The sequence below is a fragment of the Enoplosus armatus genome, chromosome 17 (assembly GCF_043641665.1).
Source record: "Enoplosus armatus isolate fEnoArm2 chromosome 17, fEnoArm2.hap1, whole genome shotgun sequence".
Lineage (NCBI taxonomy): Eukaryota > Metazoa > Chordata > Actinopteri > Centrarchiformes > Enoplosidae > Enoplosus > Enoplosus armatus.
This window is the reverse complement of record NC_092196.1, coordinates 14,172,218-14,187,757: the sequence shown is the minus strand read 5'-3', so window position 1 is coordinate 14,187,757 and position 15,540 is coordinate 14,172,218. Positions and strand designations below refer to the sequence as shown.

The 15,540-nt window shown below is 41.0% G+C and overlaps 2 protein-coding genes across 5 annotated transcripts in view; one reads left to right on the top strand and one right to left on the bottom strand.

Annotated features, from left to right (window-relative positions):
- The first annotated feature begins 1,140 nt into the window (after positions 1 to 1,140).
- lpar2a (lysophosphatidic acid receptor 2a) lies at positions 1,141 to 4,338 on the top strand. The gene is made up of 4 exons (XM_070922579.1): positions 1,141 to 1,164; positions 1,914 to 2,666; positions 3,241 to 3,503; positions 3,985 to 4,338. Exons 2-4 carry the CDS (start codon positions 1,916 to 1,918, stop codon positions 4,096 to 4,098), a joined length of 1,128 nt encoding a protein of 375 aa, XP_070778680.1. The 5' UTR covers positions 1,141 to 1,164; positions 1,914 to 1,915; the 3' UTR covers positions 4,099 to 4,338.
- pbx4 (pre-B-cell leukemia transcription factor 4) overlaps positions 4,304 to 15,540 on the bottom strand; it is a 26,879-nt gene continuing 15,642 nt past the window's right edge. For 2 of the 4 annotated variants that reach the window (XM_070922575.1, XM_070922576.1), the window contains 7 exons: positions 13,799 to 14,043; positions 12,829 to 13,019; positions 12,443 to 12,578; positions 12,170 to 12,326; positions 9,894 to 9,997; positions 8,857 to 8,943; positions 4,304 to 7,811 (listed from right to left, as the gene is read on the bottom strand). In XM_070922575.1, the coding sequence (XP_070778676.1) occupies positions 7,722 to 7,811; positions 8,857 to 8,943; positions 9,894 to 9,997; positions 12,170 to 12,326; positions 12,443 to 12,578; positions 12,829 to 13,019; positions 13,799 to 14,043 (1,010 nt within the window). In that variant the 3' untranslated portion in view covers positions 4,304 to 7,721. Of the gene's footprint in view, positions 7,812 to 8,856; positions 8,944 to 9,893; positions 9,998 to 10,102; positions 10,106 to 12,169; positions 12,327 to 12,442; positions 12,579 to 12,828; positions 13,020 to 13,798; positions 14,044 to 15,540 lie in introns of all 4 variants that reach the window. The other 2 variants (XM_070922577.1, XM_070922578.1) reach the window with 2 other exon arrangements.

Here is a 15,540-nt window from a genome sequence, read left to right as displayed (position 1 = left end):
GTCCACGCTATATAAATGGAGGTCGACAAGACATGCACGTAGCAGATCAGTTCATAGGAATGCATTACATTGTGTATTTATATTGTTTGAAGAAAAAGTGTACATTAGTAATAAATATACTATGAACATTAGTACTAATTTGAATATGAATACAAAGTCTAATACCTCCATAGAACATTAATATTTAGTATTATTGTCTGTGCTACTCCTAAAGAAGAATGTTGAGTTGTAGACAAATTACACAGATATTTATACTCTATGTTGTTGGGGGGGGGGGTATCATTCAGAGGTATCTGTACAGGTAATCACAGTCATGTTAGTACAACACTTAAACAAACTCCACCTAGTTCAACATAGACATTATACCTTATTTATACTCCTTGCAAATAATTTCGAGATAATAAAACAAATAAAAAAAACTATACTAGTTTACCAATACTGACGTTTCTGTTGTTACTTGTAATAATCACAGTAATAGTGTGTAGTAATGGATCACGATTAAAATGTATTGGCAACTAAGCGAATGTAGGGTTGCAGTTCCTCACCGTGGCCACTGGAGGGAAGTGAACACTCATGGTTCTAAATACATTCAAGTTAGGTCTGACACTTCCGGCAAATACTCTCAAATAAAAGTAACGAAAGACACTAAAACCTTCGGAATTTCAGTTGGTTTTTATGTTCTGTCATGTGATCCTCCCACGATACTTTGGACTGCTTCTGTTCAAGTTCCCAGTGAAAGTAATTTTTGCTTCATGCCTTATTTTCACTGTTTTGACATTTCATTGCTTACTTCAATTGTAGCTCCGAGTCTTTAACTGCTAACTTTAAAAAAGTGTTTAAAACAATTATAATTTAAGCTGAAGCTATTTGAGCAATAACTCAACTTTGGTTAAAAGCAAAATATCTTTTAAAGAGGCACAAAAAGGGTAAAACCGACTGTGTGTGTGTTTTCCCCCGATATTTCAGGCTGCATTTGGAGGCAGCACCTCTACCTGTCCGACGCGTCCAGCTGATCTGAGTGAGAATAATTCAGAGGCGTCGACTTGAAACTGTATCCGCATGGACAAACAGAAGTGAGAACACCTTTCTGTTTCATCGGACGGCAGCTAGCAACTCTGGTTTCATATCGCACCCGTCTGAATGGAGGAGACCTTAAAAACGGCGGTAGGTTCAAAATAATGAAATGTTTCCCGTGTGGAGAGTCTAAACTAAAGTGCCATCAACGCAGTTACCGCTTAAAACTGGGTGAGAGATTCAGTTAAAAATGTTTTTATTGGTTCTCGTGTATGTCTCATATTTTTAAATGTTAACGTTGCCGTTACGTTCCTGCCAAATATTACTCGGCTAAACTGTTTTATCGCAAACGGAGTGCTACGTGTTGGACTGCTGGCTGGACAAAACGAGCAATTTGAAGATGTCAGCATTTCTTATACTATTTTCTAACATTTTATAGACAAAACAATTCACAAAGAGTTAATTTACCTAGCTGCTTTATCAAACCACCCCTTGTCACAGTCTGTACACTACCACTATCGTACTGATGATGGTTATCTGTCACACTGGCAACCACAGTGTTGAGTTTATCCAGTTATGTGAAGATGACAAGTGTCCTGTCCACAGTTCAATATAAAAATGTAGGAACACAACTGAATGCATTTTCCATACAGTAAATAAGTAAGTAAAATAAGAGCCTTATATTACTGTATTCAAGTTGTTATAGCAGTCAATTTGTATAATATTTGAGATAAGTGGATGAAACCGATATCATGATTCTCTTATGTGGTGAATATTGATTGTGTACTGAATGGAAAGCCTTATATTGTACACATACAGTATGGTACATCACCTGTTGTTGCACCTCTTGACTACAGGTGCTGCTTAAATCCTTAAATGTGTGTGTTTTATGTCTGCAGTTATGGCTATGGAGAGCAGTGTGTGGAGTACCTGCAACTACAGCCACAATGTCACTTTCTTCTACGACTGGGTGGGCAAGAAGGTCAGTGTGGAGTGGACGACGCGGGACTTCGTGGTGATCGGGCTGGGCTTGACGGTATGCCTCATCGTGGTCCTGGCCAACCTGATGGTGATGGTGGCCATCTTCATCAACCGCCGCTTCCACTTCCCCATCTACTATCTTCTGGGCAACATGGCTGCAGCAGACCTGTTTGCAGGTATCGCCTACGCCAACCTGATGTTGAACACGGGCCCCTGGACCAGCATGCTCACCAAGGAGCAGTGGTACATCCGCGGGGCTCTGATTGACATCAGCCTGACAGCCTCTGTAGCCAATCTGCTGGCTGTTGCCGTGGAGCGCCACCAGACCATCATCACCATGCAGCTGCACAGCAAGATGACCAAGCGGCGCGTGGTGCTGCTGATAGTCTGCATCTGGGCCGTGGCCATCATCATGGGCCTGGTGCCCTCGACGATTTGGAACTGCGAGTGTGATCTGGATGACTGCTCCACCGTCGCTCCCCTCTACAGTCGCCGCTTCCTCATCTTCTGGGCGGTTCTCAACCTGCTCACTTTCTTTATCATGGTGGCCATGTACACTCGTATCTTCATATATGTGAGATACCAGAGCCAGTACGCATCTCAGCACACCTCCGAGATGCGGCACAACCAGACTGTTGTTAACCTCATGAAAACTATCTCCATGGTTCTTGGTGAGTTTGTGTGCGACCATCCACTGCTGGACGTTAGTTGTGGGTCAAAGGTCAAGTTTGTATGGTTTGGTTTTTAATTAACCACAAAATTAACAAGAGTACTAGCACCAGGTTAAATGGCTTTTTACCTGAATTGACCTCACCACTTCATGCGAAGAGAAACTGTATTTTGAAGATCTCAGTACTAAGTGTGGTTTGATGACCAAGAAAGCTGTAGCGTGTTGTGATGCTTCCTGCAGCTTCCACTTCCCCCACAAACCAGTTTTGCAGCTCTTGCCTTGTTTGTTTGTCAGACCTTATCTGAGTAATAGTATGCGTATTTTAAGTTTGAAAAAAATGTTGTTAGGAATTCCCAGTAAGTCAGTAAAATATAATCCACCTCTTTGATTGCTCAGGTGACTCATCTCCTGGAGGTACATGTGTTGTAACTGGCAGTTAACTTTGATATTAAGCAATCAAGGTACAATATTATCTAACGTAGCTGCACTTTGAGACAACAGGTGTCATATTACATCGCTGCTTTTGTGGAAGATTTGAGTTTGTTGTTGACTCTTTTCTGTCCTCATGTCTGCAGGTGCCTTTGTAATCTGCTGGACGCCCGGCCTTGTGACTCTTTTACTGGACGGGCTGTTGGGTCAAGCCAGCCATGCAAACGCCTTCGAGAAGTTCTGTTTGGTGATAGCGGAGTGCAACTCTCTGGTCAATCCTATCATCTATTCCCTGCGAGACGACGAGATGCGGAGGACGTTCAAGTGGATCCTGTGCTGTCTGTGTCGGAGAAGTGCTGACCAGCAGAGGGAGCTGTCACCTGTCGAGATTGCCTCACCACTGCCAGAGGTACAGAGCTATATTACAGATACAGAAGGTTGTTGACCAGGCAGTGCAAGATACAACCTGTGAAATGTAAACTTTACAACCTCAAAGCACTTTAAAACAGACTTTGTTCCATTTATATTGGTACCTGTGTCCTAGATTAAAAAGAAAAGGCCCATATTCTGATTATTGCCGTTCCGTTACTCCAGGATTTTTGGTTTCTCACATTCCCCCTCAGTGTGTCATGCAGGTTCTCACTTTCCACACCAATGCACATGCTGATTTCCAAAGTAACATATTAAGTACCTGGCACAAGAAGGAACCAGGAAATTCCTCCTCTTGATTTCTTTGTTTTATTTTGTTGATCTTGGAGTCGAGAATACTTTTCTCCTAAAAGTGGCTCGATGGAAAACAGATTTTTTTTTTAGTCACTGTTTGAAAATGGAATCATAACTGAATTTCCTTTATGTCCTGTCACATTCAGTAAATTATGTTTCGTCTCCAGGAAACTCTTGGCTGTGTCCAGAAGTCAGAAGATCAGGCCGTCTGTCCAGAAACAAACAATAAAGAAGACAGTTGGACTATGCGGGGGTATGATGGCTGCAGGCCTGCAATTTAAAAAAAATCTTGCCTTTTACTGTCCTCTAACCAGCACACACTGCAGCTTAATTCTGTCAAACTACCTCTCTTCCATGTTTGCATTTGTGAATTGAATTAAAAAATAATAATTATAGATGCATCTGTTGAAAGGGATTTTATCTATGTAGGACAAATGTTTTCCTCAGTCTCAATGACGCTGACAGATTCACATATTGAGCATCAGATGGTGCAATCTCTCCTTTTATTACATTTGACTATCACAAGAGCATTTGTGACAAATTATAAAATGAAACACTCCTAAATTCTGAAATCAAATACTGAAAAATCACACTAAATCATTTTATTAATTTTCTAATAAGAACACTACAATTTGTCATATTCTTCCTTTTTGTTTTACTCTTTCTAGAACAATTCTAAAGTTGAGGTATAAAAGGAGTTCATACAGACTCACAAGTCTGAAAACAGTGGGGGTTATATACAAGAGAAATGGAAAGACAGAGGTAGAGAGAGGGGTAAATACAAGGGAAAGAGGGGAGATACAAATATACTAATAAAAACAAAGAAATCAAAAAAGGTTTAAGAAGCCATTTGGTGCCGTGGAAGTCATTTAGTCACTTGCAGAATCCAAACAAGACTTAAACATGATTAACAGTAAAACATAACATGAAGTTTCGTGTTTTAGAATTGCAGAAATACAGGTGACCACACAATGTATACATTGCCTCACTTCCTGCAGGCCTTTCTGTTTCAGGATGTCACAAGAATCAAACTAAATTCAGCATTAACTTCCTCTCAGTTGTATGCAAATGTACTGCTTGCATTGTCTCACAACATTTCTGCATTAAAATGATGCACTTGAATACATCTTACTTTACATTTAGTTGTCTGATAGTTGTCTGAAATTTGTATCTCCAAGAGTTTGAATTAACATGTAACTATTAAACTGTTTCCAAACTCCTTTTGCTGCAGACATTTCTGATATAAAGGAATAATTTCAGCAGGTTTCAATAAAAGATTTAGAATTAAATGAAGCACAAATGGGTGAATATTTGGGGAAGTGTCTGTAAGTAACAGAGGGAGTGTGGAAAAGGTAGAAACAAATCTATAAATCTATACGGCAAAATACACCAAATAATGTCCATTGGAGAACCTCAATTGATACAATTATTGTTCCACAGCACCAAATGTTACACCTGTAAACCTTACATTGCCACCCGGGTTATGTAACAAAAGACCTAAATAATATTCAAAATTGATACAGAGTTATCGTGAATCCTGTGACACAAAGGCCAAATAAAACTGGCATCTCAAACAAACAAAGTTTATAAAAGAAAAAAAAAATACTGAAACATTACACAAACTGTACAGTGACATCCATTACAACAGGTAGAAAAAGGGGAGGGGCGGGCATGATAATTTGGTGTGGTGATAACGTTATTCATAAGATACAGTCATATGAACTTCGATGAGTAACAAAACAAGTAATTAGATGCGGGAAATCACTTGTGACCAGCTTATAAGCTCAAGTTTTGTTCTGTAACATATGGTTCAACAAAGTCTTGACTGACACTTAAATCTTCATAAGGCTTTACCTTACTATCAAAATGCTTTGTTATTCACATAACAGTTAATGTATAAAATAGTTCCAAAGAATGAAAATCCCCCAAAAAACGTTGCAGGTTTGTCTTAAACACGAGTTAAGAGTTTTACTACACCCAGTGCTGCCTCTTTTTTTGGTAACAGAGGAGAGAGAGAAGCCCTTGCCCAATTGGCCATATAACTAAAAACAAAAGAGTTGTGGTTTTACCAGAAGGTATTAAAGGATGGGTAAAGGGGAGAGCATACCTTTCTATGCTCACAATCAAATTACAGATGTGATATGACAGTCCTCACTCCACCCACCCTCCCATGACGCCCCACAACAAAAAAAAACCCAAAATATCAAATCAACTTGAGGCATGACAACACCACACAGAGAGACACAGATACAAATATAATTCCCTCCTCTCCTCGAACTGAAAAAGGTGGCTGTGCACCAACTTTAGAGAGACACAGAGTAGCATTATTACATTGCTGAACGTGGTATTTTTGGTTTTGTTACAACAGAAGGTTGTAGTGTGTTGCCTCGGGCTCACAAGCTTACATGTTTCAAGATGGGAGGAGATCTCAGTTGAAACCCCACCTGGTGTGTCATTGGCTGGTGGAAGCACCCAGTCTCTATAATGCTCACAAAAGGTCAGAGGGCGCCAGCCAGTTTGACTAAGACATCCCAAGAACACTGTACACACGCCCACACAGAGACACACACATCATAGCAATACATGATGCACTTTTTCCTTTTTGGTCTGACTGTAATAATTATACCCTTTTATTTTTTTTGTTAATAAAAACGAAGCTAAAAACTCGGAAGGTTAAATGAAAACAATAATATCACGCCTAGAAGTCCTACATGCATGGAAGACAGTCACGTTTCTAAATTCATGTCACGCTTGTCCCAATAACACATCAATGCCCCACAATCTTTCCACCCTTCTCCTAAACGTCTTTAAGATGCTTTATTGAGCTCATTTTTGGTGGTGGCTGGTGCATTCTTGGTGAAACAGCATTAGAAAATAGCCTACAATCAAATAAACTAGTGGACAGAAAGCAAGAAGTTAAGTCTACCAAGCCATCTACCAACACCCTCTATTGGTTAGCAACAAAAAGGGCTATTAGTTACATCCACTCAACCAAAGATATTCTCCTCTCTCTGCCCTTTCCTCCTCTTCTCACCAGCCCTATTATCACCTGTCCTGTCTGGGTTAGAACAGTGATCCCCTTAACTACCCTTTTACAGGTAGAGACACCCATGACAAGGATGCTAACGTTTGTGCTTGACACATCTTTTATGTCAGCTCACTATGAAAACGACTGAAAAGTTGTGAGGTGTGTGTTATGGAAGGAGGGTGCATGCACACTTGTGCATATCTCAATTATTCACCTTGAAATCTCCAACAGAATGGAACATCAAGCTATCAGGACTGGAAGATACAACAGTGTCGAGTGTTGAGTTGGCAGAGGGTGATCTCGGAGGAACAGATGTGTTGACAACTACCGGGGCAGCACTTTGGTACGAGCGAGGTGAGCAGAGCTCCCTGGTGATCCGTATCAACAGTTTGGCTGTCAAACGCCAAGGCTTCAAGAGATACAGGCAATCACACACAGTTTTCCAAAGCAAAGGGTCGAGTGCAGAGGTCAACAGCACATGGACAAGCTGTGTGAGTACTGTGTGAAGTTAACGTGCATATACACATAATGTACAGACATCATGATCATCTACACAGCTGGGTCAGTGGTTTTCAAAAAGTCCTTGAAAGTAAAGATGTTTTCTATCTGTCTCAGCATCAGTAAGCTCCATCCCTCTTTTATTCTGAGTTAACGAGCTTCTAGCATGGAAGTGGAGCTGTGGGGTGGAGGAAGAATTCCTCCTAACTACTGTTCGGCTGTCCTGTGTTCCAGCACAGTGTGTGTTTATGAAATGTGAGTACGGCCTTGTGTGGCTGTCTAGTTGAGAGACGAGGGAATAGTGAAAAATGAGGACAGAGGATGGTAGTCAGAGCAGACCGCAGTGGGAATGAAGAGATGGCGGGGAGAGCCATCGAATCAGTTGGAGGTGTCGGAGTGGACGCTGCCAGGAGGACCGGGAGGGGAGGTGACCGAGGGGGGGTTGGTGGTGTCCTGCCAGCTGTTAGCCTGCAAACAGTCAGAGAAGAGAGTATTCTGCATGAAGAAGGAGTTTTTTAATTAGTAGTTTATATCAGCTATATTTGTGCTTACTAGCCAAATGATGCAGCCTCATGATAGCTTACTGGTTGCAGACAAAATGCTATTCACTCTAAGAAGTCTGTTAAAACATGACGGCAGCTGATTACATTCAGTGTGTTTTCATGCACTTAAGTAACCAGGTTACACAGAGGAATCAGGTTACGAAGATAATCTGAGAATGGTTTTACATGCATTGTGGTAACCTGCTGTAAACATGCAACAGAAATCAGTCTCAATCAATCTCCACTACCCCTGACCATACTACTTTGGGAAGAATTACTTTAAATATGAGGAGGCATGGCCATGTGAAATGATCTCTCCTTTTATCCACCCTCTCTGCTGTGACTTTCCCTATCTTAGTCTTTATCATGCACTTGCACACTTTACTTTATGTTACATGTATACATGGCAGAGAAATTGGATTTCTCAAGGAGAAAGCTGGGGAAATCTGTTTTGTTTCTAATCCCCTACCCCGACAACAGATACCAGGTTTCTGGAGAAAGTTAAGTGCTTAAGTAACTTAAATACTTTCCAAGCAAAAATCCACTGCTGATTTATTTTCACATCCAAGAAAGCATTGACTTGGAGATTTGCAAGTTAAAGACGTCCAGATGTTGAGATTAAAACTGGCTTAAATTTGTTAAAAGTAAACCATGATTGTTTTTTGGACATGTAGGTTACATATAACTGTTGTTCAAAAGCATTTCCATGACAATATTTTAATGTGTAATTAAAATCTTCTTCCCATTGAAAAACAATCATTAAAATGTTGTTCAAACAATTGTTACGCATAACATAGATGGAAAGACATGGAAAAACCTAAATTTGCCTCAAGGGACTTTAGAATCTGTACAGCATACGACCCTCGTTAATGTCAAGCAAACTGAGCAGAGCACAGCATAGCAGGTGTCTTGACTAACTGCAAACCTATTCATCAGCTACACCACAAAATAAGCTTTCAGTTGGTACTCACATCCAGGCGATGAGGGGTGTAGAGGCCACTACCCGACAGCTCCTCATAGCCGCCCGTCAGGTGTGTAGCACGGTGCAGGGTATCCACCTGTCAGAGACAAAACACACCCACAAAATTCAACACAAACTTCAGCATAACATTTAGACAACTAGCTACCAGCTACTGTTTTTTTAACTAAACAACCACAGGCTAAACAGAGTGATAGCGTCCACAAACCTCTACTGTATGCGTCAGAGCCAGTCTGTATTACTCATGGCTGCCTTCCTGCTAGTGAACAATCACGTTTAAATAATTGTTTTTCAGTCGGTGCAACCACTAAACATTGCGGCTCACCACATAACTCTCCACCGAACCACTTCTGACTTCAACTGAAGCCAAAAGCCAATCTTATACTTTTGTTTATTTATTAAATTATATAGCGCCTAACAGCAGAAATCTGTGGATCCCTCCAGAACAACAACACTGTACATGTCTATTAACAGACAACAATCACAAGGTCTTCTTGGTCTACACAAGGGAGTGAACATATGGAGAGATGGGATGGAGGAATGTGTTGAAAGGCGGGTAAAAACGAGGACTAAAAAGACGGGACTGTTGAAGTGTTGGAGGTGCGGGACAACCTAGAGGCTGAGAAATTGACTGAAATTGATTAATCAGAGGGTTCAATGGGAATATTTCTGCCCCATTTTAACAACTACAAGTCTTAAGGGAGGCCGTGATAACCCTAAACTGGTCCAGGGGTTCAGTGCTGAGGCTGACCCTGTGCTCTTTTAAGAAATACTTGTGGATAAGGACTATGTGTACATGTAACTGACATTATTCCTCTCGGGTGAAGCCATAAGCTTCTCAGGGGTCACTGTACAGGGTCAGATTGAATGTGTTGGGGGAGGAATTGATGGGGTCAAAGGTAAAGTCAGGACGGGATCTGAGGAGAGGTCGAGGTCGAAAGGAGCTAGGCTAAGGGTAGGTATCCAGGGATTCTGGGTGGCTGGGTTAACGGCATTGAGGTCAACTCTGCAGCTGTCCTCAGTGCATACCTGCGGCTGGAGAGAGGGGGCGATGTTGAGACCCTCCCCGTTGAGTGAATGCAGGCCGAGGTAGGCGTCGCCTGTGTGAGACAAACTGTATGACCCCGGTGACCCTGCAGGCAATATATATAGCCAATATCCAATCAGCCCCAACACAGTGCCATGGGGTCAAAAGGTCACCATTGGTCATGGACAATGATGGGAAGAATTCTAATAACCAGCTTCAATATGAGGGTCACAGTTCTCAGCCAGTTTATTCTGAATAGATAATTTACAAGTCTAAAAGCCATTGAAAGGTAGATGTAATTCCAATACTTGCAAACACACATTTTATAGCTGCAAAAAGCATTTTGTTAAAAGTAAATTTGGTTTCGTCCTTCTGACTGGAATACAGATTGGGCTTTTGAGAACGGAATGGGACACATTTCAGTTCCCAGGAGTTAGTTCGTCTGTCATCGTGGGCTACAATCAAGTGAGGGCAGGTGGGGCGGGGCAGTCTGACAGTAGTGGAGGACGTGAGGTGTTTCCCTTTGTGGATATATAAAGGCTACAGTACACTTCACACAAACTGCTGCTCAGAAGGCCTGACAGTGATAGAAAGCTACTTTCCAACAGTAGGGGTCATTGCTTGTGTTGAGATCTGCTTTAACCACATTTGAATCCCTCTCCACATCAGGAAAGTCTTGTTGGAAACCTAAAATGTTTACTACAGTTTTGACAAACTGTGTGACATTCAGATTACATAATTATATACATGAGGTGGTTTGTGGTGTTCAATTGTATGTCTTATGGTACAAATTTACTGAAGTAAGATATAGATATAAGATAATTAATTTGGTGTCTGCCTATAGACGTTGCAGTCATATTGCATTCTTATCCAGTATCTCACCATTATGGTTTAAAATTGTGAAATTTGGTTTGGAACATTGCACACATCTGCTCATTCTGTGACTTATGCTATACTCCCTCTTACTAACTTAACATTTTCCTTTTTTCCCCCTCATCCAAAAAGACATATCATCTCGTCAATGCAGCTTGCTGCAACAATGCCATTGGTAGCAAAAAAGAAAATAGTGCATTTCTGACACCATCCAGTCTGTCATGCCTATGATCACTCATTTATAACATACCCCATCTCTTACAGACAGCTTCATGTCCCATCTTTGAATTTAGTTAATCTTATAAAGGTTTTAACAACCTGTCCAAAGGTGTCACCATTTGTTCACTGAAGCTGTAAGAAGGGAACTGACTAACTTAATCTGAATCATTACCTACCTGGTCCATTTCGCTTCCTTAGCAAATTGGGGTTACTACTACCATCACTATGTGCTGTATGTTAAATAATTATTTAAATATATAAAATAGATACAAAGATTGGGGTAACTCACACAACAAAATCAATTAAACAAGCAAATAAATAAATAAATAAATAATGTGGATGATTTGTAGAATGAGATGGACAGAAATCCCTTTAAGTAGGCAAGTCCCTCTAACTGATACTAATGAATATCACAACAGTTCCAAGATATATTAAAGTGTTTCATAATACAATATGGTAGAAAAGCATCTGAAACACAAAACATAGCACAAGATGAATGCAAATCTTAGCTGACAGACAACCAAACTACCACACTGTACATTCCTCAGTTGTCTGGTCCTAATTAACTGTCCTGCACACCACTTTGACAAAACTGAAAACCAAACGAGCGAAACCAAACATTAGCGACTTCATGGAGATGAAGTTAAGAAAAAACAATGCAATCAAATGCTTTCTTGTAAAGTAATGAGACTAACTAAGCCTCCTTAGAAAAATTAAAGTTGACAATACTACATAGTATTGTCTGAATTTTCTGAATCTCTCGTTTTCTTCTTTCGTTAGATTTAGAATAATTGATTTGATGCCATGTCTGAAGACAAATTATGCAGCCAGAATGTAAAAGTGGGCACTACCCTTGACAGCTGGCTTGCAGCAGCAGTACCGAATGAGTAAAGATTGTGTTTAGGTTTCTGATTATACACAAGTATATTATATGCTGTGTTGGCTGAAGATGTTTTTACCAACAATTTCATGCAAAATAAACAGGATAATTTCAGTGTGGCAGCTGGCTGAGAGCACATTTGCAGTGTACAGTGTGGGTTTTCCTTTGAACACTCAAGTCAGCCCTTCATACAATCACAGTGTGGTTCAATCAAGGTTAGTTATGTGTAAGAACAAAAGTGTATGTAGAGGAAGTGAAGCCTGAAGTGGCAGGGATTGTGGTTAGATGGCATGGAGCATGTGGTACCTGAGTTGGGTGTTCCCGGAGAGTTAGCCTGGCTAGCCTGCGCAGACACATTGGCAGCATCCACCGCTGTTTTAACTGCGTAGAGGTTTGCTTCCTCCTGGAACTTACCAATGTTCTTCTTATAACGTATTCTCTTGTTGCCAAACCAATTAGAGACCTGAAGGGCAGATGGACATCAGATATTTGAATGTTGTGTTTCCTTTGCATTCCACAATACCAACTACAGTGTTGTTTTACATAGAGTCCTAGATAATAGTGGTGTAAGAAATGTACCTGAGACACAGTGATCCCACACTTTTTGGCCAGTTCCTCCTTGGCTTCCTCACTAGGGTAAGGGTTAGACAGGTGGGAGTAGAAATACTCGTTCAGCACCTCTGTAGCTTGCTTGTTGAAGTTGCGCCTCTTACGTCTGACACACAGAGAGAAGAAATAATGACCAACATGCTAGGAATGTACATGTCTGACACAAAGTCAACATGCTCAGATCACTTACGCCATCTAGAAAGTAACCACCCATCAACACACACACACACACACACACACACACACACACACACACACACACACACACACACACACACACACACACACACACACACACACAAACACACACACACACACACACGGTGATAATACCAGCTAGACACCCGCAGACAGACCTGGCGTCAAGGAAACGTGAGCGCAGAATCATGACAGCCTCGCAGGTACTCTGTTTGAGCTGCATCTGAATGGAGCTGAACTTGCGGTGGATGATGGCCACCATGCGCTCAATCTCCTTGGGAGAGATGGGCCGTGTGCGAGACTGCTCTCTCAGCAGGTTCATTACATGGTTGGTGAACTCACTGCAGGCCTGGACCGAGAGAGAGAGACAGGAATTGAATGCTATTGTAAAAAAAAAAAAAAATTGCCCAAGCACCGAGTCTGTCCAGTGCCGTGACATAGTTTTTATAAAGACATGTAGGCCTCGGCTGTCTGACTCCTCTGTTGATCAGCTGCCTTCATCTTTTTTAAGTAATAATATGATACTTGGTTTGACGGTTACTAGTAGCATTTGAATCATAAAACACAGTTCTCAAAACTATATCAGTGAAACACCAGGAAAGAGCAGCCTGGTGCCATAAAGTGTGCAGAGCTGAATACCAAGAATGCAGGCTAACAAAATGTATCCATGCCAAAATAAATGTTCATGCTTTATAATTAAGCCATCATCTTTATCCACCCCTGTTATTTTAGCAGTTAAATTTTAAGTAAAGCACACTGTGAAGGACTTAAGTGTACTCAAGAATTAGTTTGAATGATACCTGCAGACTCTCAGCTGCCTGAGGCATGTGGTAGCCAATCCCTGCAGTTTTCATTCCAAACAACACCACAGCAGCTGATAATAGTAATTAAAATACCTCCAAACATGGAAACAGAAGTAATCAATCTTGTAATGTTGCATACTTGGAATAAAATCCTCATATTCTAACAGTACAACAATTTACTGTAAATTTACTTTTATTTAGCCTGATGATTGTAACCCAGTTACAGAGGAATGAAGTTTCTCACTCAAACTGACTGACCTATTTTTTTTACATGTTAATATTTGTGGAGTATATGTTTAATCATTAAGGTCCTCTTTTTACACACCTGCTCGTACTTCTCCAGCTCAGAGTGATAGATCTGGCGGATCTGGGCAAGCTTGGCTCTGTAGTCGGAGTGTTCGATGCTGCTGTCGGTGGGTGAGCCCCCTGCTGCTGCTGCAGCTGCGGCCGCTGCAGCCGATCCGCCACCCTTCTCTGGTCCTGACACACCCTCTGCTAACAACATGTTGTCCAACCGCATGATCTGGGGATCTGGGGGGTCCTCCTCCTGCACACCTCGTATACTCAGCACTGGACAGGAGAAGAGAGAAAGTAGAGGAGTTAGGCAAGCAAGATTAGTATTTACCCATTTAGAAAAAGTTTTTGCTGCACTCTGTCCAAGCTAGAATAGCTTTCTAGGGCTGAGAAAACCTGTTGGATAAAAAGTTTTTGTAAACTGACCACGTACACATTTCCCTTCAAGGAGAAGGCTAATACTGTGGGTTCTAGGGGTGCATAGGAAGACGCTTTATCACTGCTAAAATTCAAAGAAGTCCTGTAGCCCTGTCAAAACCCAGTCAAGTTTCTCCCCTGAGTCATTGCTATGAGAGCCTTGCTGAATTCTCAATGAGCCTGAACTTCCTCTAAATCAACAGCAGAGGGCAGTGTGGTCCCTCTGTGGCAGGCTGCCAGAGATAAGGGCATGAGGCATGGGACCAGTAATGGGAGTGCATGTGCTGTCACTATGAGCCCCAGTGGCCATAAGTATAGTTATCAGTTGCTGCTCTCCACCACTGCATTATACCAGGACCTCTGTCAGCCTGCAGCCATGCTCTCATCTCTCTCTCTCTCTTTCACACATACACACTCGCACTCCCTTACAGATACCACTCTGTTACTGAAAAGTTTTAAGTACAGACAACGATCTTTTCTTCAGAGCCTGAAGCTTTTAACTTAACTAAACTTAACTAAATACCCCCCTTGCTTCTCAATCATTCAACTTCAGAAAGTAAGAGTAGAAACTTGGTACCACAATTCAATGTTTTGGGCAAATCATACGTTGATTAATCAATTAGCCAATCGACAGAAGATTAAACAGCAACTTCTTTAATAATGAAATGTTTTTTGGATTGTTTGTTAATTTTAAACATTTTTCAAGCAAAAATGCTTAACATTCACTGGTTCCAGTTTTTCAAATGTGAAGATTCCCTGATTTCTCTGTTTCATATCACTGTAGACTGAATATCTTTAAGTTTTGGACTGTTGGTCACACAAGGCTCTGAGGAATTGTGATGGGCATTTCTTCTTTTTGTAGACTATACAAATTAATCGATTAATCTAGAAATGACACACTGATCATCAAAAAAAAAAAGAAATTGATAATTAAATTAATAGTTAGTTGGAGACCTACAACATATGTCCATTTGTCAGGAAGAAAACTAAACTAAGGAGACCAGTGCAAAAATGTTAAAATGTGTCATAATTGTGAAATATTGGTTGTGTCACAAATAAAATCAGTGATGTGTCCACATTCATATTGATCTTTGTAACTGGAGACTAAATTAAGGAAGTAAAAGCCAATTTAAACAGCAGTGAAACCAGACAGGATTCTGAAGGAGACAGACGCTAACAATATGGATGACAAGATTAATCCCAGTGGAAACTGGGTTAGGCGCTTGTCCTCTTTAAGGATTACACTAGCTAATCAAAGCTCATCATCAAAGGTTAGGGGGTGCATGAACTCACTCATTCATAGCTTCTCTTGTTAGCACAACTTTAACAATCTTATGAGTCTTTATGTTGCTGTCA